This window comes from Leptopilina boulardi, unplaced genomic scaffold (assembly GCF_019393585.1).
Source record: "Leptopilina boulardi isolate dan_hultmark-lab unplaced genomic scaffold, ZJU_Lbou_2.1 LbouV2_273, whole genome shotgun sequence".
In the NCBI taxonomy this organism is placed as follows: Eukaryota; Metazoa; Arthropoda; class Insecta; order Hymenoptera; family Figitidae; genus Leptopilina; species Leptopilina boulardi.
The window spans coordinates 117950-141130 of NW_026137833.1; the positions used below are offsets into that span (position 1 = coordinate 117950).

Here is a 23181-nt window from a genome sequence, read left to right on the forward strand (position 1 = left end):
CACCTACGATTATTTTCTTTGATTGATTTTCCAAGAAATATACCACAAAGAATACAAGAGAATATACGTATTTATAAAGTTATTCAAAAAAAAAAAAAAAAATTGAAAAAATTATACTCGTTAAAATCAATTGTTGTCTAATTATTATAAGAAAAAATTCATATTTATCTATATAATAATGATGAAAAATTCAATTTGATAAAAATTGTTTCATTAAAAGTACATTATCTACAATGATAAAGTTAATATTATCTTAATATATATATAAAAAATTGTGTGTTTAATAAAAAACTAGAAATTGACTATAATGATTAAAAAATCAGATGTGTAATGAAAAACATATATAATAAATATGTACGAATTTATACAATTTTTTAAAAATTCTGTATTTTCTTGATTAATTAAATCAAGTATTTTATGTTTTTTATTACTTTTCTTTTTTTTACAAAATTCGAATGTATCAATTCATTATTTCACCCAAAATCATTGCGGTCAAGTTTTAGCAAAATCAGAGCGCAAATTACCCCATAAAAATCATTAGTTGCAATTTTCATTTTAAAAAGTTTTAATTATTTTTTTAACGAATTTTCATTTTTCGAATTAGCATTTGACAAAATTCAGTTTTAAACGAATTGGTAATTTAACAACATTTTTAGGTAACTTTTATATAACAGCATTTTTTTTAACCAACTTTTTATTCGAAAAAATTCTAATTTAGAATTTTAATTTAGCAGAATTTTCGTTTAATAGAATTTTTTAAGTGCTTCGAATTTTTAAATGCTAGAATTTCAAACACGAATCTTAATTTCTCCAAATTTTTATATTGTTATTTGATAGAATTCTTAATATGCCGAAATTTCATTTATCCTAAATTTGAAATGGATAAAACCAATAAAATCGGCAGAAAGATTTCGGCACTATTTTTAAAATTTGCCAATCACAATTTTCTTGATAATTTCTGATTGGTCAATTTTTGAAAATCGCGCCGAAATCTTTCTGTTGACTGTATATTCGGCTATTTGCAATTTCGGAGAATTCGTAAAAATAAAAATTTGGACAATTTAAGATTCGAATTGGAAATTCTAATATTTAAAAATTTTTTATTTAAAAATTCATTCTTCTATTCTGAATGAGATCACGGTGCGCCAGAAGGTGGTTTAAATAAAAATGAATTGGCACTTAAAAATACTTTTTGATTATGATTCTTGGATGAATAAAAATCATTTCTCAATAGTTTTTAAAATCAGTTTACGTGCCGGATTTAAATAAAATGGAGTTTTTATATAAAAACAGTGTTTCATGGGGAATCAGAATTTATTTAATCTAATAAATACTGTAATAAATTATAAAATAATTACTTATTTTCAATTTTACATATAAATAATTATATTGCTGTAGTGTTTGTGTCCGGTTTTAAAAAATTAAATTATAATGTTAAAAGAACGATTTTAAGAGAGACAAAATTTATTCAAGAGAGTCGAATGATCTCTGAAATTTTTTGGCAAGAAGAGACCTTTAATTATCGCTCTATAAAAACGGCACTAAACGTGAAAATGATAAACATTGATTTTAAAATACTTTCTTCTCGAAAGACGGACCCTTTTTACCAAAGCAGCTAGAGATCGTTATCTTATATAAATTTCCTAAATCCGAAAGATTATGCGCATCCATACAAAAACACGATTGCAAAAGGAAAAGTAATATAATGAGGGGTTCATTACCTCCTGTCGCCATCAGATGGCAGCAGCATGCAGGGCGCACAAAGTCGCAGCTGTTATTAGATTACTTTTCTTCTTTTTGTTTTGCAACCATGTTTTTCTATGGATTTGTACAGTCTTTTGGATTTAGGAAATTTATAAGATGAGAATTTTGGCTGATTTTGTTAAAAGTGTTCGTGTTTCGAGAAAAAAGTATTTTAAAATCAATACTATTTCACGTTCAGAGCGATAATTAAAGCTCTCTTCTTGCTAAAGAATTTCAGATACCGTTCAACACTCTTAATGCATAAATATAAAAACGAAACAAGAAAATAACTTTATTGTTAATAAATTTATATGAACCCAAATCTAAAACATCTATTATCTATACGCATATAAGTATACATTAAATAAATTCTGGTTCCTCATAAACTGAAAAAAAAAATTTTTGCCAAATAAAAGTTGCCTAAAAATTTGGTTAAGTAAAATTTCGTCTAAAAAGAAATTCGGTTAGAGGCTAATTCATCTAAAAAAATTATATCAAATAAATTTTTTTAAATTGAAAATTCTAATTAATTATATGAATTGCCAAAAATGAATTGTACGGATATTAAAAATCATTTTTACGAAATATCAGAATTTTTCTAAAAATAGTCCGAAAAACGACTGGGTAAAATATAATAAATCGACCCCAATAAAAAAAAAAAATTAAATTCGCACATATTTATTAGCTCATGTATATCTAACAAAGAGTATTCTATAATAATAATAGGTGACAAACGAAAAAAATTTTTGTCTATTTATAGTAAAAATGTCAAATAGTGCAAAAATTGATGATCTTGACCGTGAGGAGAGGTGAGAGTAAAAAAAAGAGGCACAATAAATACTTGATTGCATAATATTAAGTGAAACTGAGAATCGCTACGTTTTGTGCAAATGGTTCTAGCGTGTGAGTATTTTTTTTTTTTATATTGTATATAATATTGTATTTTGTATTTATATACAAAAAAGAAAAAAGATAGAAGAATATATAAACGACAATGGAGAGGACAAGGGTAAAAATAAGGATGATGAGAGAGTGAGTGAGTGAGTGAGTGAGAGAGTAACAAAAAACGAGAGCGAGACGGTGATAGAGAACTTACGAGTGTAGGTCATATGGCCCTGGTAGTAGGAAGGAAGGTACACATGTTGTGCGTGTGGCGGTTGACCGTACACATTCATGGCAGCCACGTCGATTTCATCACCACCTATTACATTGTATACGCCATTGAGGAATATTTTTTGATTTCATCAAACAGTAATAATACCCTCTATATTTCTTAATTTTTTTTTCTCTTTTTAACTTTTTTTTTTTCTAAATCCTCGTCATCTTTATTCACTGGGTTGTACGCTCTTTTCTCTCAAAACATATATATAATTTATTAAACATTCACGCACTTTGATTTATATAAAACAAAAAATAAAAACAGAAACGACGAAGAAAAAACAATCACTATACATCTCTCTGCCAAAAAAAAACACTACACACATAAAAAATAAAAATAATTTCTGGAAATTCAGCCAGTTAGATAATAAATACAAATCGAATGACGTACAGTGAGCAAAAAAAAAGTTGAAAATGTATCATCCCTAAAAATTTATCAATAACTTAAACGTCGAAATTTCTTTGTTTTAAGTTTAAGTCAAGAAGCCTTATGTGAAGGGGTAAAAGGACCCGCGGATTCGGATTCAGCGACCTCAAAAACGTACAATAAACATAGCCTGAATCTCAGGGGTGGATCATTTTTCTATTTTTTGTGTTCCTGTAAAGAATTTTTGAGGTTATGTCAAAATCCCGAAGTGATGGGGTAAAATGGACAGCGGATTAGGTTTCAGCGACCACAAAAAACTTAAAATAAATAAACTTAAATAATTAAATGAATCCCAGGGTTGGATTATTTTACAATTGTTTGTGTTCCTTTGTTGAATTTGAAAGGTTATATCTAAATATTGACAAGATGGGGTAAAACTTACAACAGATTCGGCTTTAGCGACCCCAAAAACGTACAATAAACATATTCTGAATCTCAGGGGTGAATTATTTTTCTTTTTTTTTGTGTTCCTGTAAAGAATTTTTGAGGTTATGTCAAAATCCCGAAGTGATGGGGTAAAATGGACAGCGGATTAGATTTCAGCGACTCCAAAAACGTGAAATAAACATAGTCTGAATCCCAGGGTTGGATTATTTTTCAATTGTTTGTGTTCCTGTGTAGAATTTTTAAGGTTATATATCAAAATCCTGACAAGATGGGGTAAAATGTACAGTGAATTCGGCTTAGGGACCCTAAAAACATTAATTAAACATAGTCTGAATTCCAGGGTTGTGATTGAATTTTAAAAATTCTTCCACCATATTGGATCCGCCATTTTGAATTTTAAAAAATTGTCATTGGAATTGTAATCAGCGTTTCAAAAAAACATATGAATATTCAAGATCATTGAAAAAAATAATTACACTATTTTACCACAAAAAATGTGTCCGTTAATTGAAATTAATTTAATAATAATTGATTTCTTTAAATTAATTTAAATAAAAAGTTGTACTTTATTTTGCTCACTGGATGCAAATCGATTTTTTATTCTTATACAGAAAAAGCAATTATCATATTATATACTCGCAACTTTTTTTTTATCATTTTACTTGTTTAACTTACTCGGTGGAAGTTTCGATGAAATAGAAAACGTAATTCCAGTTAAAAAAGAAAAGAAATTACTAGCAAAAATTTGTAATTAGAAAAATTTTCACCTTCAACTCATCAACTTCCACTAAGGTTAAACACATTTTTTTTTGTTGTCGACAACCCAGTGAAAAATGTGCTAAACACATGCGCTAGCGAAAGGAATAAATATATATATATATGCAAAATTCAAAAAGAACAAGCAAATAATAATTCGCGAGACTATCAAATTTTTTCCGTTTTGTATTTCAAATATACAGAACATTGAAAACATCGCTATTTACAGAACACAATTAGAAATAAAGAAGATTTAATTTCCCATTTGTCTTGAATCAATTATCGGTGTTTTTTTTCTCTTTTTATTTTTTTTTCTCTTTCCGAACATCTACACTAACCGTCACCTCTTGATTTTTAACAAACGTCATTCTTTTCGATGACGCAGTCTATATTTTTGTATATAATATTGGCAGGGGGAAGGGGATATTCAACGTCAGGAATTAAAATGCAAGGCAATTTTTTTCTCGTTAGCCAATAATAAAACGGAAAAAAAAATCTCATGCCTGTTCATGCATATATTTTACATGCAAATTCAAATATCTGCAAAAGTTATTTTTTCTATTACTATTCAATTGCTATAAAGTAAATTTTTTCAAAATTAACTGAAGGGCTCTTGATTTTCAGTTAATGTAATAAAAAAGAAGTTTAAAACTACAGCTATTTTAATAATAATTTATCTAGATTTTAGAATTCCATCTTCATTTTGTGAAATAGAATTTTGTCATATAAAAAAAGAATTTAAAATCTAAAAACAAAAATTCTAGAATATAGAAAAAATAGAAGCAAAATCTAATATATAAGTACGTGTTACTTGCAATATTTTTTTTCATTCTTAAAAATTAATAGAATTTTATTTCATAACTTACCACCCTCATCTTCACTGTCACTCATAAATGTTTCCTGCATCGATTCAGGAGCTTGAACTCGATATTTCTCCTCAATTGTGATTGTGTGAGTTGTCGTTATTGTCGTTTCCGTTACAACTTTCAAAGTTTCTATGACACTGATATAGCCCATTTTGTTTGCAACATCCAAAGCCGTGTGTCCATACTTTATAAAAGAAATAATTATCCCTTAGATTTGCAATATTAAAAACCTTTTTTTTTCTAGCTAGAATTTAATAAATACTTCAAAATTCAAAATTCCAATCAGTTTAAATCAGAATCGCTAAAATTAAAAGTAAACATAATAAAAATAATTTTTAAAATGAATCATAACTGAAGAGTTGTAGAATATTATAAGTTTTAAAAAAAGCAATCCAATTACAAATATTACATCATTAGGAATAAAATTTATGTTGATAATATTATATAGACGTACATTTGAAACAGCATTGGGATTTGCTTTGCTTTCGAGAAGCAAATTAATAATGAGTGTGTGGCCCTGTTGAGCAGCATGATGTAAAGGCGTATATCCAGCGTTTGTACTGCAATCAACATCAGCTCCTGATCTTAAGAGAAATCGTACCATTGCTGCTTGTCCGTAGTGAGATGCAACGTGCAACGGTGTATAGCCAGCCTGTCAGAGAAACATGAAATAAAGCATATTCAATCTCTTGAAACACTCTCGACCAATTATGATAAGACACTTAATTAAATTTGTTTCAAATAGTTCATCATTTCTGATGTTCTCTATATATAAAAGACAAATGATCCTACAACTGGGATTAATAAACTTAAACTTGCTCTTCGAATAGTATTAGAAAAATGAAGTACCTGACCTGATATAGAGCACGGGACAATTAGAATGTTCGTTACAAATTCTTTAGTAATTTAATTAACAGAAACATCCATTTGCGAGTTCAATAGTTATTTATTGCTCTTTTAAGTTAGTTGTCTTACGATAGTCTCTGCTACAAGTTTATATCATAAATTACACAGTCTGATAAAAAATTTTCCCTACTTCAGAACCATATTTTAATTTTCCGAAATATTTTGACGAATCAGATTCTGATCTTCTTTAAAATGCATTTTGAAATTTTAAAACATCTTTATTTGGTTCTAAGTTATCGTCAATTGAATATTCTGAGTGGTGAATGTTTCATTATTCGTGTATCAGATAATGCTTCAAAACATTCAAATCACGATAACCCAGAACCAAATAAAGATTTTTTAGACTAAAACAACGGTATTTTTAACATTTAGATTAGAATATCTTGAAAACCTGACGTGCTGGGTCAAAATCTGATTCAGTATGTCAAAATGTTTCGAAGAATTAAAGTCTAATTTTTGGTTTTGAAATAGGATAAAATTTTGTCGGCCTATGTTATATAAACAGTGATTAAATATTCATTCATTCTTTTTTGTGTCTATCTGACAATGGAGAGCTTTTTGAAACATTAAGAAAAATTGCCGATTAATACTCTCATATTTTAGAAAACAACTCATCCTAACATTCAACAATGACGAATTGATACCTTATTAGATTATACCTCTCATTAAAATATTCAGGAAATATAATGTGCTGTGTAGATAGCAATTCTCAGTGCCACAACCACTGAAAATGAAGGTGCCTACCTTTGCAGAGTGTTTGAATACATCATGCACTGAATTTCTGCCGCTGGAAAGTAAAACAACACTTAAATTTTTGACTTCTATTGTATTAACATAGCGGTCAGAATTTTATGTATGGTTTTTCTTTCCACAGGTTGGAGTTATCAAAAATTGTTTAAATTCAAAGGCCAAGCATTTACCAGAGACACCAATTCATAAGCAATGAATTTTTCCTTAGCTCTTGTTTCAGCTATTTCGATTTTCGTTCCATGAAACCACTGTCACCAGGGAGCCAGAGGAAAGTAATACTTTCGTATTACTTTCAGTAAATCTGTTGAGTGCATCGTGATTTAACAGATCTTTAACTAGCTTTGACCTAGTCACCTAACGCTTCAAGGCAAAAATAGCTGCACAGAAAAGGTAACAGATTTTGGCAAATTTCTACACTGAGAGAAGAAAATGGGTGTCAGTATCCGTTCTTTAGTTTTCTTCAGTTGGTGTCGTTCATAGTTCAGATACTAAGCTCTAGCAGCGCGGCAGCGGTGTGAACTAAGTTATACGGAATCTGTCTCATAACGACCGACAGATACTGTACTTCTGAACAGTTCCATATCTGTGTACAGTATCTATACTCAAGCCAAGCACAACATCCATTTCACATTTTAGTACTGCATCTATCACACAGTGACGCTGCTGCTGCGCTTAACTTGGTGTACAGATGCTGAACTTCTCCATTTCAGATTCCGTGCTTTCCTTCTCTCAGTGTAGATATTCATAAGCACCATAGAGTACTGCCATAATTTCGGATTGTAACACAGAAGCGGTGAATCCCTAACTATACTAGTGGCCCTGCCTGAGTTGTTCCGCGATAGAATCCTGAACCGAATTCAGTTTCCTAATGCCGCCTAATCCTAGGGCGATTTTCGTCGCCAATTGTGATGTCCCGACTGGCTATAATAAAGAATGGTGGCTTCGGCACATGTGCTGCTTGTCTTGACCTGAAGTAGTTCCGAGTTTTTCGGAAGTCACTACCTTCCGGTTGGTGAAGACATGTATGTGGTGCATGTCGTCATATTTAAACGGTAACCAACCGCTAGTATGACCTCCAGTTTATCGAATACTGGAATGTGGTACTCGTACCTAAGTCTAATGGTACCACGGGAAGCGCCTGGAACCCAGAAGACCTTCGATTCTCTGCCCGGCGTTGGGCATGGATTCGTGGTGACAGTGATTACAGCCTAAATCGCTTGGGCTCTTTCCAGAATGGAGCTAAACGCAAACGCGACGCATCCCCATTTGCTTAGCATTGCGATGCGTCGCGTCTGCGTTGCGTTTAGCTCCATTCTGGAGAGGGCCTTAAGGATAGGGTGCGTTAGCACGTTGCGCACACGTCTTTCGTATTCAGTGTGTGCAGGAGTTGCACTAACTCAACTCGGGCGGTAGCCTGCAGAGTTTCAAGGGATTGGAAAGGTCCCGCCTCTCAACACACGGACATTTTTTTTGGATGATCTGCTTTACTAGCTATAGTAGCACTGCGCTACATTAACTTTAGTCACCCTCCAGAACCAATGCGAGAAAGCTTCTCTTCCGTTGTAGGTGAGCAGCTATCCCAAAACAGTGTTGTCTGCTGTACCTCTGTGGGACATCAGCGCTCTCTCAAATAGAGATCAGTTCATCCAAACTATAGGACGTAAGTATTCTCTTATTTCATGAAGCAGCCCTACTGCTAGGTACAGCAGCTCGCCCAAGAACTTTCCGTGCAAGAAGAGCAATCGTGACTTAGGTCGGTCGCATTGCTAATTGGAAGGTGACTGGAAGAAATTCTGTGTCATCGGTCCCATGGGGGACCGTGTAGGTATACCTGTATAGGAAGATCTTACCCGTAAAACCATTAGGACGATGTCTATGATAACATAAATCTCCGTGACTGGTTAAAAGGCCTGTTACGATTTTCATCTCTTTCCTATTGAGTCTGCGCAATTCCACTGCTCTTTTTAGGTCTATATTATTTCCAATGAGTGTCTTGGCTTTTCTACAATCTGTAGTTGCCCAATACTTTTTCTGATGCTCTGTATCTCGCCACCGCTTAAATTCCAGGACCAGACATTTGTCAGACACCAACAGATCCGATAAATTGGTCTCTAGCTCCTATTTTGGCTAGTTCATCCGCTATATTGTTACTTTAAATTTCGCTGTATCCTGGGACCCAGAGGAAGGTAACGCGATTATTTTCAGCTAGTTTGTTGAGTGCCGTATGGGATTCCTCAACTCTCCTTTGTCAGATAAGATCATTTAGAAACAAAATGATGAATGAAGACTAAATCACTGGATAAATTATAATTAATTCAGTGATTTAGAACCAGTTTTATCAACTCCGGTTAAAAGTTAATCAGCGATTGAATCCCTAACCGACTAATCATGAGCGGTTAAATTTTCTTTAATCGCTAATTAACTTTTAACCGGAGTTGGTGAAACTGACCCTTATTCTCCACTCTTCATTAATTGATAATAGATATAATAAATAACTAGTAGATACTTATAGGTATTATTCTTATAAAATCTATAGTTGGAGCTGAATTAAGAAGGAAATTTCCCTAGAAAAGAAAATAGATATCCAAAAATACGAACCTTAGTTACTGCATCGACTTGAGCTCCGTTCTTGACGAGAATCGAAGCAACGTTGACTTTGTCATTTTGTGCGCACAAATGCAGCGGTACGAGTCCATTCTGGAAAAAAGAATTTCAATTTAAATAGACAAAAAACGAACATTTTCATCTTATTTAATTTTATTTTAACTGAAAATTATATAGTTAAGTTATATTAGGAAAAATAGAATTTAGAATTGAAACAAAAAATAATACTTTTGCTTTATGATTGGTATCAGCTTTATGTTCAATGAGCAACGTTGACATATCCGTATGTCCTTCTTCAGCGCTCAAATGAAGGGGAGTAAATCCACATTTTGATTCAGCGTTTGCTTTCGCTCCATATTCTAATAAAGTCGTTGCTATATCCATCTGTGAATTATAATTAAAATTCTCATTTATTAATTATATAGACACCAAAAAAAAAACTTAATTCTTCCACTAATAAATATTTATTTATTATTCTTAATTATATAAAAATTCCTCGAAATCTGATTTCAAAGTGAAGCCAATTTAAAAAAGGATAAATAATTATTTCGACATTCTTGTACCTGATTCTTGCGAGCGGCAATGTGAAGCGGTGAGTGACCATTTTTGGCCATGGCATGTGGCGAGGCACCCTTTTCAAGTAAGAGTAGCGCCACATTTTGATGATCGTAATGCGATGCTACATGTAATGGCGTAACTCCATTCTGTGACATTAAGAGAAATTTTTTCGTTATTATTGATTAATTTTTGATTATTTATTTAGAATTTGTAAACTAACCTTTCCCTGAGCATCAATTGGTGCATTTTTCTGCAACAAAAGTCGAGCAACAGTTATGTTACCGTATTTAGCTGCAAGATGTAGGGGAGTGAATCCTTTTTTGGTCGTGGCTGTCAGTGAAGCTCTGTTATCTAACAAAACAGCTGCAACCTGGAAAAAGGGATTTTATATTCTTAGTTGATGAAAATGTACTTTCAATTTGATTGGTTTGAAAAAATTTACCTCTTCCTGACCCTCCTTGGCTGCAATGTGCAAAGGCGTATAGAGATCCTTTGTTGTGGCGTCTACATCAGCTCCGTGCTTACGCAACAACATTACAATATCAACATTTCCTAGTCTCGAGGCAACATGAAGAGGCGTTTGCTCTTCCTGAAAAAAAGAATTTCTCCCTTTAATTGCTTTCTTTTCCTTTTGCAATGGAAAATTACCAACTTACCCTCGCCCTAGCGTCAACTTGTGCTGAATTTCTTAAAAGTATCCTAATTATGTCAGTCTGACTTGCTCTAGCTGCGAGATGAAGCGGTGTTTCTCCCCTAATTGTCCGAACGTCCGGACATGCTTCGTGCTGAAGCAGGAGAATTACGATGTTCATACTACCCATAAAGCTGGCAACGTGTAAAGGCGATAGTCCAGACTGAAGGGAAGAAAAATATTGTTTAAGATAAATCAGTATTATTAAATAAATAATTATTGAAATCATATCTTTTAATTGGTACATAAGACATTTTTTAGAGAAATTTTATACTTGTTTGGATTTTAAAATTTCGTGAATAAAATGTAAACTCAAATGTGATACCATTCAAAAATTTCAGTTTCTACTTCATCGTACTTGGAAGTTCTTAATCTTTTCACTTTTTCATTTACTGCACCAGAGGGACATTCATCAAATAACTTAGATTTTTGTCGAATAATCGTGTTGACAGAAGAATATTAAATTGCAGTGCAATATCATTTTTTGCACTTCATGGAGAATTTTTAATTTTGTTTCTAAATCGATTGAAGTTTGTTTTCTTTTCGAAATTTTGATGCTAATGATTTCGAGATCAAATTGTCACAATCAGACTTGTTGATAGTTCGTATTAGCCGGGTAATAATAAAAGTGAGGGACACCAAATCAACTTCGTGTTACGTGTAAAGCGAGATTTTTGTGCTAATGAGGATTTTCCCCCATCTAATTTTGACAAAGTTGTTGTTCGTATGCTTTTTTTTGTACCAAAGAATGTAATTTCAACAAAATTATTTGGAGCTTTGTTTTAAAACTTACCTCCGTCGTATTTTCAATACTGGCTTTGTGTTTTATAAGCAATTCAACAATTTTGAGCCTATTCTTTTTACAAGCAATGTGAAGAGGTGTAAAGCCATTAAGTGCTCGAGCATTGGGATCAGCATTTCTATCGAGGAGAAGCTTTGCCACACGATCATGACCACAATGTGAGGCAACGTGTAATGCCGTTAAATAATCCATTGTCACTTCATCGACAGGTGCTCGATGATAGAGTAAAATCCTCGCAGCATCCACATGATCTCCTTGCGAAGCCATATGCAAAGGAGTGAGGCCATTCTAGAAAAATTAAATTACCAATTAGAAAATCCAATTACAGATCTTATTATCGTAACTATTCCATTTAATGGAGAAAACTAATTTCCAATAAGGAAAATCTGACTCCGATAAAATCTCTCTTTCCTAAATGGACTTTATACTAAAATTTTCTTATCAGAAGAAAAATCATTTAGAATTTATCATTGAGAAATTTCTAGATCAAAAACTAATTTTTTTTATGCAAATTAATTTATAAAAATCAAAATAATTTACCTTAGTTTTAGAACCAATTGGCGCTCCTTTTTCTATAAGTATATCAATTACTTCATGATGTCCTGATCTTGCAGCGCAATGAAGAGGTGTAAGACCATCTCTTGTTTTTGCCTGAATATTTGCACCTTTGCTTATGAGGAAATTAACCAATTTAACTTTTCCCCATTTCGCTGCCACGTGCAATGGAGTAATGTTGTGCTATTAAATTAGAAATAACAATCAAATTTTTAATTGTAAATTAAAAAATAAATTATAAAACATAAGAGAATATTTTGAAAATATCAAAATTATACCTTGGCAGCGAAATTTACATCCGCTCCTTTTTCATATAAAAAAAATGCTATTCTATCATTTCCATAATGTGAAGCAATGTGAAGTGGTGTGAAACCGCTTTTTGAAGTCACGTCTGGATTGTGATGGCTCTGTAAAAGAAAATTTTTAAAATAACAAAACTTTACAAGTAATGCTATTATTAAACAATAATACAATACTAAATGATGAAAAAAATTGTACGAAAGGGAAAAATATTGATAATAAAAAAATTTTTCTTTACCTGTAACAGCAACGCAGCTGCTTTACAATCATCTTTTTTAGCGGCAATATGAAGTGCCGGTAATCTAACTTTACCCCGAGTGTCACTCTCCAAAAGTACGGTTACAACTTTTTCGTGTCCTTGCTGCATTGATACAGCCAATGGGGTAAAACCATCCTAAAAAAAAGATTTAAATATTTAATTTTTTTTTTGTAGAATTTATTTTAAGTTATCAAATATTCATTTATTTATGAATCGCTCCTCGATAAAAGGTATCAAAGATCGCTAAAATTGATTTAAAATTTTTGATGCCGAGTTACTCTACAATTTGCAAAAATTATATATTATCAAACCATCCAAATAACTATTTCTTCGAATGGTATATGAAGATTTATAAAATCAAAGCATTGATCAATTTACAGATTTACTCCACGATTGAAAACAATAAAATTATATATGTAAATTAATTCTAATTCAAAATCATAAATGAATGTTATGATATTCTGTGTGCGCCGATAATCTGAAACGATCTATACAAAAGTAGAATTTTTAATGTTACTGTTTCGTGAACAAAATGAAAGTCTCATGTGATTACTTCAGGTTTTCTGATTGAAATAGAAGCATTTAAATTTTACTTCCAATTTAGATATCTGAATCAAAATTAAACTGATAATCTGACCGGAAACAAAAATGGTTTTTAAATTTTGATTCCATGAAAAAATCAACTCTCTTTAAATATTCGACACCCTTTGAAGGACTTTTGATATCAGATACAAAAAAAACATGAAACAATGCAACTTGTAATACCATTAGCTACTGTTAACTGTAATCTAAGAAAAAGTAATTCTATTCAATTGGGAGTAATCAGTTAATAACATTTCCTCCATAAAATTCGATCTTAATCTGATTTAATATTCTAATCCAAAATGAGTCCGTAAAAGTCAAAAATTTGTTTACGTACAAAATCATCATTTTTGCGAACTAATAACAGATTTTTAATTAAGATTTTTAATCTAACTTAATCCAAATTCGTTACATACAGATTTCAGACTATTTCGGATTCCTTTCTGATTAGAATTTTTATGCTGACTGACTGCTAATTTTGAACATACTGATTCCGAATTTTTCAGAACTCATTTTGGATTAGGATATATTTTACCAGATTAAATACGAATTAATGATGGACTAATACCGGATTTTTCACATAAAGATTTTAGATTATTCCAAACTCGCATAGTTTCTTGACAGTAACAAAATCGGATTGTTACGGATTAATTAATTGCGAACTAATCTCGGATTTGTCTTTTCGTCCTTTTGTCGCGGAGACGTCACATAATTGTATTAATTGAGCTTCCGGATCAAAGAAGGGCACATAACTAATGTAATTCAAATGGATTATATGCCCTTCTTTGATATGGCAGCTCAATTATTATATCATAATTATGAAATTGACAAATGATAATCATAATTGAAACTCACCTCGGTGGCAAGACTTTGACTGGCCCCCGTGCTGAGCAGAAATTTAACAACAGAGTCATGATTCTCCTGGGCAGCCATATATAAAGGGGTAAATCCATTTTGAGACTGTACATTAACTGAAGCACCTTGTTCAACTAAATATCGTACCACTTCCTCTTGACCCGCTGAAAAAACAGACAAATTTTTTTGTTTTCTTTTCTAATCCTTGAATATAGATATAAAAACTACAAACTCTATCTTTCATTCTACATGAAGCAAAAGGGGTTTCTTAAATCTAACAACCGGATTCTTAATATTGAACTAACAAATCTGGTTTGTAGTGAAAACAAATTTTTTATTTTCTCAACAGTTTTAACAGTTATGACAACAATTTCAGAATAGAACAAAAAATTTGTTACAAAAACAAATCAGATTTGTTAGTTCTATATTAACAATCTGATCAGTGTAATGATCCTTTTATCCTGTGTAAAATTTGGTTATCAAATACAAAGAACAAATACAACTTGTTTATACAAAAATTGAAGCAACAATTTTTTTAATCAAAGAAAAATTTTTTGAAATCGAAAAAAGAAATTTTTGTATTGTAATAAAAATAATATTAACTATATATAGCGAAATATTAATTTACATACCAAGAGAAGCAATGTGCAGTGCTGTATTTCCTTTTTTCGTTGCAGCATCAACGCGGGCACCTCTAGATAATAATTCTTTAACGATTTCTATGTGACCGTCTTTTGAAGCCAAATGCAGTGCGTTCAGTCCATTCTGTAAAACGAAATTAAATCTATCAAACATTGAATTTTTTTATAAAGATTTCGAAATAAAGGGAGGGTAAAAAAATATTTGAAATCAGTATTTCCTATATATAATCCACTGGATGTTTATTCGGACAAATGCGAAAATTTGGCTTTTCAAGAATTCATTTATAAAATTTCCAATAAATGAAAATTCGGTGACATAAAAATTCTATATTACAAAAATTCTTATATAAATAGGTACATTGCAAAAAATTTATTTGATTCAAATTCAAGTAGATAAAAATTCCGATAAATGCTGAAATTAGATTAAATAGAAATTCTGTGAAATGAATGTTTGGTTATATAAAAATTCTATAATATACAAAATCGGTTAAATGGAAATTTTCTCAAATAATAATTCGAAAAATTTAAACATCAACTAAATAAAAATTCTGGTAGCAGTACAACAAGAAGGTTCAAATTTAAAATATCCAATAATTAGAAAGTCCCAAGGAACAAAAGGTCCAATAATTAGAAAGTCCAAAGTACAAAAAATCAAATAATTAGAAAGCCCAAAATGTTCAAAAAGTCCAAAATAAAAATAATCCAAAATCTACCTAATGAAATAAAATTCTATTAAAATGAAAATTTTAACAAATGAATTTTAATATACTTATTATTCACGCAAGTCACGATTATTTATTTAATGAAACAACTAGATAATATTATTTAAATTGTTTTCCTTAAATAATATTACCTAAAGAAAAATCTTAACCAAATCTATCGAAGAAATACAGTAATATTTTATTTAAAAGACTTTTATGATTTAAAGAAAAAATTTCCCAAAAATATAAATATAAATATAAGTGTTATAAACGGAAATTTTCCCTTGGACATGAAAAAAGCAGATGGTGGCTATAAAAATGTATTTTATGATCTTTTAATCCAGTTGTAAATCCCGTATAACTTTTTAACAATTTTTTTTTTCATGCACATGAAAGAAAATATTTCTTTCTTATATTATATATATGGCATAAAATGTGACCTACTTCTTTTCTTAAAAAGGCAGCTTTGATTAGTAACAAGGAGACATTTCTCAAACGACGTATTACTTTTAAAGAAAAACGAAGAAGGGAACAGAACGAAAGGAATTAAGCGAAATGTCATATAGGACAATATACGATGAAATGAAATTGAGAAAATGAAAAAAAAGCAACGCCTTGGAAATGTTAGACTGTAAAAGTTAAATAACGATTATATGATGTATTCCATGAATTTTTTTAAATTTTTTTAGCAAGCCGTTTTCGAGTTATGGAATTTTGAAAATTGGAGAATTTTCATGACTTTTAATTTTTGAATGCTCCTAACTTCCTTAAAAATGCATCAATTTTAAAAGTCTTTTTTTCAAAATGTGTGTTTTTAAATGTACTTTTCAAAAAAAAAAAAAAATCCAAATTTTTTTTTAAACGATTTATTACTATCAAATTTTTGAGTTTTAATGATAAAAAGTCATTTTTCTCATTTGACGTACTGATCGATTTTTTTCAAAATTTTTTTAAAAAAAACTACTTCTTTTTACGAAACTTTTAAGCCTAGCCCGATAATGGGCTAAACAATTTTTACAATATTTTCGGAATTTTTCAAAAATTTTTGAATTTTTTAAAAATATTTTTGGTTTTTTTTATACTACGTACTTTTTATGTATTTTGATGCGCTGATTAAGAAAATCATATTGACAATACCCAAAAATTTGATTTTTATGGCGAAAACCATAAAAAAAAGTCCCAAAATTTATGGTTTTTTTCGTTTATTGGGTAAAATATGCAAAATTAAAAAAAATGCATAAGATATAAAAAATTTATTTTAATAAGATCTATAACTTTTGTTTAAAAGTTTGTTTTTAATTTTGCATATTTTACTTTTTTTTATATTACGAAAATCATAGTGATAATACCTATAAATTTAATTTTTATGGAGAAAACCATAAAAAGACCTAAAATTTGTGGTTGTTTTTGTTTATTAGGTAAAATATGAAAAATTAAGAAAAAAAAAATTTAAACGAAAGATCTTATTGAAACCACAAATTTTATGTCTTTTTTTATGGTTTTCATTATAAAAATCAAATTAATGGGGATTGTTACTATAATTTTCGTAATCAGCGCAGCAAAATACATAAATGTACGTACTATAAAAAAAACCGAAGGTATTTTTAAAAAATTCAAAATTTTGAAAATTTTAAAAAATTCCAAAAGTATTGAAAAAATTGTTTGCCAGGTTTAAAATTTTTGTGAAAGGAAATAGTTTTTTCAAAATTTTTTTGAAAAAATTAAAAGAATTATGCAATATTTAAAAGAAAATTTTCATTTTTGAATTGTAAAAAATATAGTAAATTATTTTTCTAGAATTTTTTTGCACCAAATTTTAAAAAACTTCACATAAAAACATAAAATTTAAAAAAAAACTTAAAATTAATCCATTTTTAAGGAATTTTTAAGAATTCAAAAACAAAACATCATTAATATTCGGAAATTTTAAAAATTGCTGTAAAAATTGAAAAAAAAAATCATGAAAGCTAGTCTCAAAGAAAAGAAAGTTTCAAAAAAATAGGAAATGTCAATGAAAAATGGTGTGAAATTCCTCATATATTGTCATAGTTTATTTTGTATATTTAAACAAAATACATGTAAGGAATAACAATAATAAATATGTGACGCACTCTGAAGAAAGGGACCTTAGAAGCAAAAGAATTATAGATTATGTTTGCGATAATTTTACCTTGATTAAAAGTTTCTTTTTATTTATATAAAATAAAAATCAGTTTTTATTGAATATTTGGGATGTAATAAAGACTTAAATATTTGAATATTTAAATATAATATTTAAATATAAATAATAAATAAAGAAATAAGTAATAGTAAAAATTGATAAGAATAGTTAATAATGTGATAAATTTTTTAATAAATTATGAAATAAACGGAAATAAAAGAAACTTACAGCATTAGAAGTATTGATATCCACTCCGGATTCTAAAAATTCTAAAACTTTTTCGAGTTCTCCCGCTCTTGCCGCTCGTAGGAACTCTGTGCTAGGGTCACTCTGCAAAAAATAAAAGAAAATTTTATTATTTTTTTGTTTTAGATTTAAAAATATTTTCGTAAAAATAGATACTACTATCTAATAATCAGAATATAAATTCGGAATTATTTTTATCAAATAATTAATTAATTTCTAGACAGACCAAAATAATAATAATATTAATATAATTATGATACTAATAATAATTTAATTATATTAATATAAAAATGACTCAGTAAATTAATTAAATTTAATTACATCATCAGTTACTTAATTAAATTAGGGTTCCCAATTTAATATATTATAATTAAAACAAAAGTTCCACATATTTAATTTCGGAAATGGAAAATGTAAATTCTAAGTTTTCATTAAAACCTTATAAAAGTTTATTTCAGTGGTCTTCTTTAATTTAATCAATCTACTTTATATTATATATATATATATATAATTAAATAATGTGATATAATATTGTATATTTAGTTATACGTCAAGCTCTTTCGGACAAATGAATTGTTTTAATTTGTCATTAAAATGCTCGTAAAAGGTTTCTAGATCGCATATTGTTTTTGAGCGATAAACAATAGTGTCGCATTTCTATTTTTACTTTTATAGATATATAGTTTAAGACCTAAATAAAAACCAGAAATGTCAAGTATTTCCATTATACATATCTAAATAGTAATATTCTATTTCTGAAATTTATTGTGTACAATATTGAAGTATGTATATTTACCAATAAATTTTTTAATATTATATGAATTTTAGTGCGTAGAATTGTCTTTTTTTTAATATTATAGATTAAGTTGGCCGCATTTTGACACTAGGGAGTAAAATGGCCTTTTTCGACCATAGGAATTAAAATTTTCTTTTTGTAAACCTAATGAGAATTAGGAACTAAAATGGCATTTTTCTATCAGTAACATTAAAAAGATACTTTTAGTCCCTTTTCCTAATAGAGAGTAAATTCGCTTTTTTTTAAACCTAGTATGCAAAGTACCTATTTTCACACTAGGGGGTAAAATTGCTTTTTTCGACCAAGGGAATTAAAAAGAGACTTTCAGTCCTAGAGAGTAAAATGTATTTTTTCAAATTTTAATAAAATTGATCCTTTTCGAAACTAGGGGGTACATTTTTTTAACCCTAGTGTGCAAAGTACCTATTTTCAATACAAGGGACTAAAATCGCCTTTTTCTATCAGAAGTATTAAAAAGATACTTTTAGTCCTAATGAGAAAAGTGTCTTTTTCGACACTAAAAAGTATAATGCCCTTTTCCAACTAGAGGATAATTCATCTTTTTAACCCTAGTGTGCAAAGTACCTATTTCCACACAAGGGAGTAAAGTTTCTTCTTTCGACCAAGGAAATTGAGAAGATACTTCTAGTCCTAGAAAGTCTTCGACTTTAGATTAAATTGACCTTTTTTAACACTAGGGGCTAAAATGGCCTTTTTCAACCCTAGGGAATAAAATTTATAGAAAATAGAATCACTTTTATTTATTTTTAAACGACAGCGAAGCGGTAATATCTTTTATTAAAAATAGAAAAATATCCATTCCTGATGTAGATAAACAATATATTAAATTAATCAAAACATGTTTTTTCCCTTCCTTATAATTCTAATCTCCAATACCTTTGATCTCGCATGCCAGAAACGTCGATCTTGTAAATTAGAGAATTACTATTTAGAAACTGTGTACCTACTATCAATATATCGAGATATACGCTCACTGCGATTCTGAAAGATAAAAGCAGTTTCATTCAATCGGTCACGTGCAACGATAATGTGAATAATAATAATAATAAGCGATGCAAATATGCTGTAGATATTACCAGTTGGTCGGTAGCGTTATAAATATATATATACAAAGTGGTTCAAGGAGTATAAATTCAATGAGTGATAAATTCTATAACTATTTATTATATACACATGTAGACGGATGCATTTGTACATGAGAGGATTAAATAACATTTATCGCCTACTGAAGAGAAACAAGTGCTAAAAAGTTAATTGCATCTTTGACATAATCAGTTCAATGTATCCTTCCACTTCATCTAAACTGTTGCTACTGCTTGCCTCTTACTTTCATTGATTAACTGTTTTATGATTGACGTGATTCATTAGTTATAATTAATTCAATCTTACAATTTCAATTAGAATATAATATACCTTTTTTCAATTAATGAATTCAATTTGCTATTCGATTCAGTTAGTTATTTTTTTCTTTAACACAATATACAGGTAAAAAATTTAAAAAAAAATATAAAAAATTTTCCAAAATTGTACTAACATGAGATTCGGGTAAGTTCGACTGTCGGTTAAGTCTATTTTTGTTAATAACTTTATCAAAAATTAATATAAAATCGCACTGTTTTTAAGGATAAAGTATTATATGGTACACTGGAAAAAAAATTTACTTGATTCAAATAATCGGTTACTTGACTATTATCAAATAAATATTTAATTGAATCAAATAATTTTTATTTTAATTTTAAATAAACTGTATTTTAACCAATAATTTCTGTATTTCAAACAAATACCATTTAAATGATTCAAATAAATATTTCTTTGATAATAGTCAAGTAACCAAATTGTATTTGAATCAAATAAATTGTTTTTTTCAATGTAACAATGATTTCTATAAAGTTTTATGATAATCAGTTTTTTATTGACGAAAATATTAAATAATTTTGAAAACGAAACTTTCAAACGATAAATTTAATCTTCCAAGAGTTTAAAGGCAATAGATATATTCTGCGCAGACGCAGAATATATCTATTGCCATTAAACTCTTGGAAGATTAAATTTATCCACAAGGTGAAAACGAGCTCATAGTATATTTCGTTCAAGAATAAAAATGTCTTCCGATTTAAGTAAATTCTAATTAAATTTTTAAAATATTATATTTTTTGAAAATTAAAGAAATTGTAATGTAGAATGCACATAACAAAGTTATAAAAAAATATAGAAAAGTATAAACTATAAATAATAAAAATAACAGTATACAATTTTTATAAATAAATGTGCTGAAAATAAAAATGAAAAAATATTTACCTACATTTTTATATGTATACTAAAGAACAAATATTTACTAAAATAATATGAAGATATTCATTCACTTTTTTTTATTATCATAAAAGTGTAGGCGTATATATATATATATATATATATATATATATAGTATTATATTCGACTTTATTCAAGAATTAAATAATCGATTTGTGAATCATCGTCTTCATAAATTGCAAACTTGCATCTTATCTTTTCAACGTTTTCTTCTTCAGAAGGTTGACAACTAAACTTTCTATCTTATAAATGTAATCACAGTGTGATATTTATAGAATTGCGATTTCCATCAAAGACGGCATTCATTAATTCGTATAATTTCAATAAATTCTGTTCAATCAATTTCAAATAAATATACAAAAGTATATCTTCACCATTACTACTGATAATATATACGTTTAATGATACGATGAAAATAACTTTAAATGTATAATTTAACTTTTCTCCATATAAGGTCGATTCCAAGTGAAATTTGTACACTATCGTCCGAAATTGTGCGAACTCTGCTTTTTCAACAACTATAAAACAAAAATATTAAAACTAAAATTTTTTCCTCTTTATTTTATTAAAGTTAATAAAATTCTGAAAGAAATGACACCTTGACAAAGAGAATATGTTAATTTTTCAATTAGATATCTAAGATAAACCCAATTTTCAATGTTTTTACCACTGAGAAAACTGTTTGGTACCATGTATCAAAGTTTGGTTGTCCCTACCAAATTTTTTATTTGATATATGTGCAACTAACCCGTTTGGTTGGGAGTACTAAATTTTTTTGTCCAACCGTTAAATTTCGCTCAATTGAATTATTTAGTAGGTGTAACCAAATAATTTAGTCTACGTAATAAATACATTTATTAGAATGAAAAATAATGTTCTGTTGACGTAAATAAAATTTAGTTATTTCAACTTACTGTTTTCGTTGATTAAAAAAAATGTTTTTGTAGAAATAACTAAATAATTTATTTTATATAAAATAGTTTATTTGGTCATTTTTACGATTTTGTATAAAAAATAAGGTATTTTAATTCAAGAGAGATGAGATTAATAATATAACTTTATTAAATTCATTATGCTTAGACATTACAAAAATAATTTATCTTCCCGTAAGTACACACTACGCGCGTTTCATGAAATATCTCAAAATGATATCGCATAAAATTGAGGAGCAAGTTTTCAAAAGTTGATACAGAATGCCACGAGGCATTCTAACCCCCATTCTCTTAGCAAACGTTTTGTCACTTCGTCAGCCATTCTTTCGAAATAAAAGAAACACTTTCAGTACACTTTTAAAAAATAAATATTTATAAAACTTTAATGACACTGCTACGATAATAGACCAGCCGAACAATAAAAACACATGACATAAATGATCGGATAAGCATAACGCGGAAGAGGTCCACGACTGACTAGGCCCTACGACCGACGCCACATTTTCGAGAACAGCGCGTGCGCAATTCTGCGTGCCAGCGATTTAGTACGGAGAACCAAACTGTTTAGTTCGTAGACATGAAACCTTCAAAAATATTTTTTGGTAGAGCAAACTAAATTTTTCGATTGATTGCCACTTTCTTTTCTGTTGTGCCAACCATACTTTAGTAAGGCCAACTAAAAATGCTTAACTAAATTATTTTCTTAATATTACGATATTATTTTTCTCAGTGACTATTTTTTTTATTTCTCTGGCAAAAATTAATATTTTTAAACGTTCTTAGGCTCATTAAAATCGTATTTTGTTATGCAATTCATATTATATAAAACAATTCATGTACACATTCTTCCCTAGCATATGCAAACCGTGAAAGTTGGCTCATAAAATGTCAAAAAATTTAAATTTAATTCTACAATAAAATATAATGTTTAAAAATCAAGTAAATATATCATTCTAAACTTCTCTGATTTATGTAAGTAAATTTAAGATTTATACATTTTACTGATCATTTTTTGTCATATAAATATTAATCACAATTTTTTGACATTTTATGAGCCAACTTTCGCGGTTTGCATACGCTAGGAAAGAATGTGTACATGAATTGTTTTATATGATTTGAATTGCATAACAAAATACGATTTCAATGAGCCTAAGAACGATTAAAAATATTAATT

The 23181-nt window shown here is 29.0% G+C and overlaps 1 protein-coding gene across 16 annotated transcripts in view; it reads right to left on the reverse strand.

Moving 5' to 3' along the window:
* Positions 1-23181, reverse strand: part of LOC127281548 (ankyrin-2-like) — a 173392-nt gene that overhangs the window by 79800 nt on the left and 70411 nt on the right. For 15 of the 16 annotated variants that reach the window (XR_007843054.1, XR_007843051.1, XR_007843055.1 and 12 more), the window contains exons 3-18: positions 17931-18032; positions 14832-14964; positions 14200-14363; positions 12742-12897; positions 12482-12610; positions 12189-12386; positions 11640-11936; positions 10812-11009; positions 10598-10744; positions 10376-10525; positions 10161-10301; positions 9826-9981; positions 9592-9690; positions 5792-5989; positions 5338-5521; positions 2840-2944 (exon numbers count right to left, since the gene is read on the reverse strand). Coding sequence is in view for 11 of the 16 variants with exons in the window: in XM_051305275.1 (XP_051161232.1) it covers positions 2840-2944; positions 5338-5521; positions 5792-5989; positions 9592-9690; positions 9826-9981; positions 10161-10301; positions 10376-10525; positions 10598-10744; positions 10812-11009; positions 11640-11936; positions 12189-12386; positions 12482-12610; positions 12742-12897; positions 14200-14363; positions 14832-14964; positions 17931-18032 (2557 nt within the window). In the remaining 5 variants the exon portion in view is untranslated. The remainder of the gene's footprint in view (positions 1-2839; positions 2945-5337; positions 5522-5791; positions 5990-9591; positions 9691-9825; positions 9982-10160; positions 10302-10375; positions 10526-10597; positions 10745-10811; positions 11010-11639; positions 11937-12188; positions 12387-12481; positions 12611-12741; positions 12898-14199; positions 14364-14831; positions 14965-17930; positions 18033-23181) is intronic. The other variant, XM_051305281.1, reaches the window with a different exon arrangement.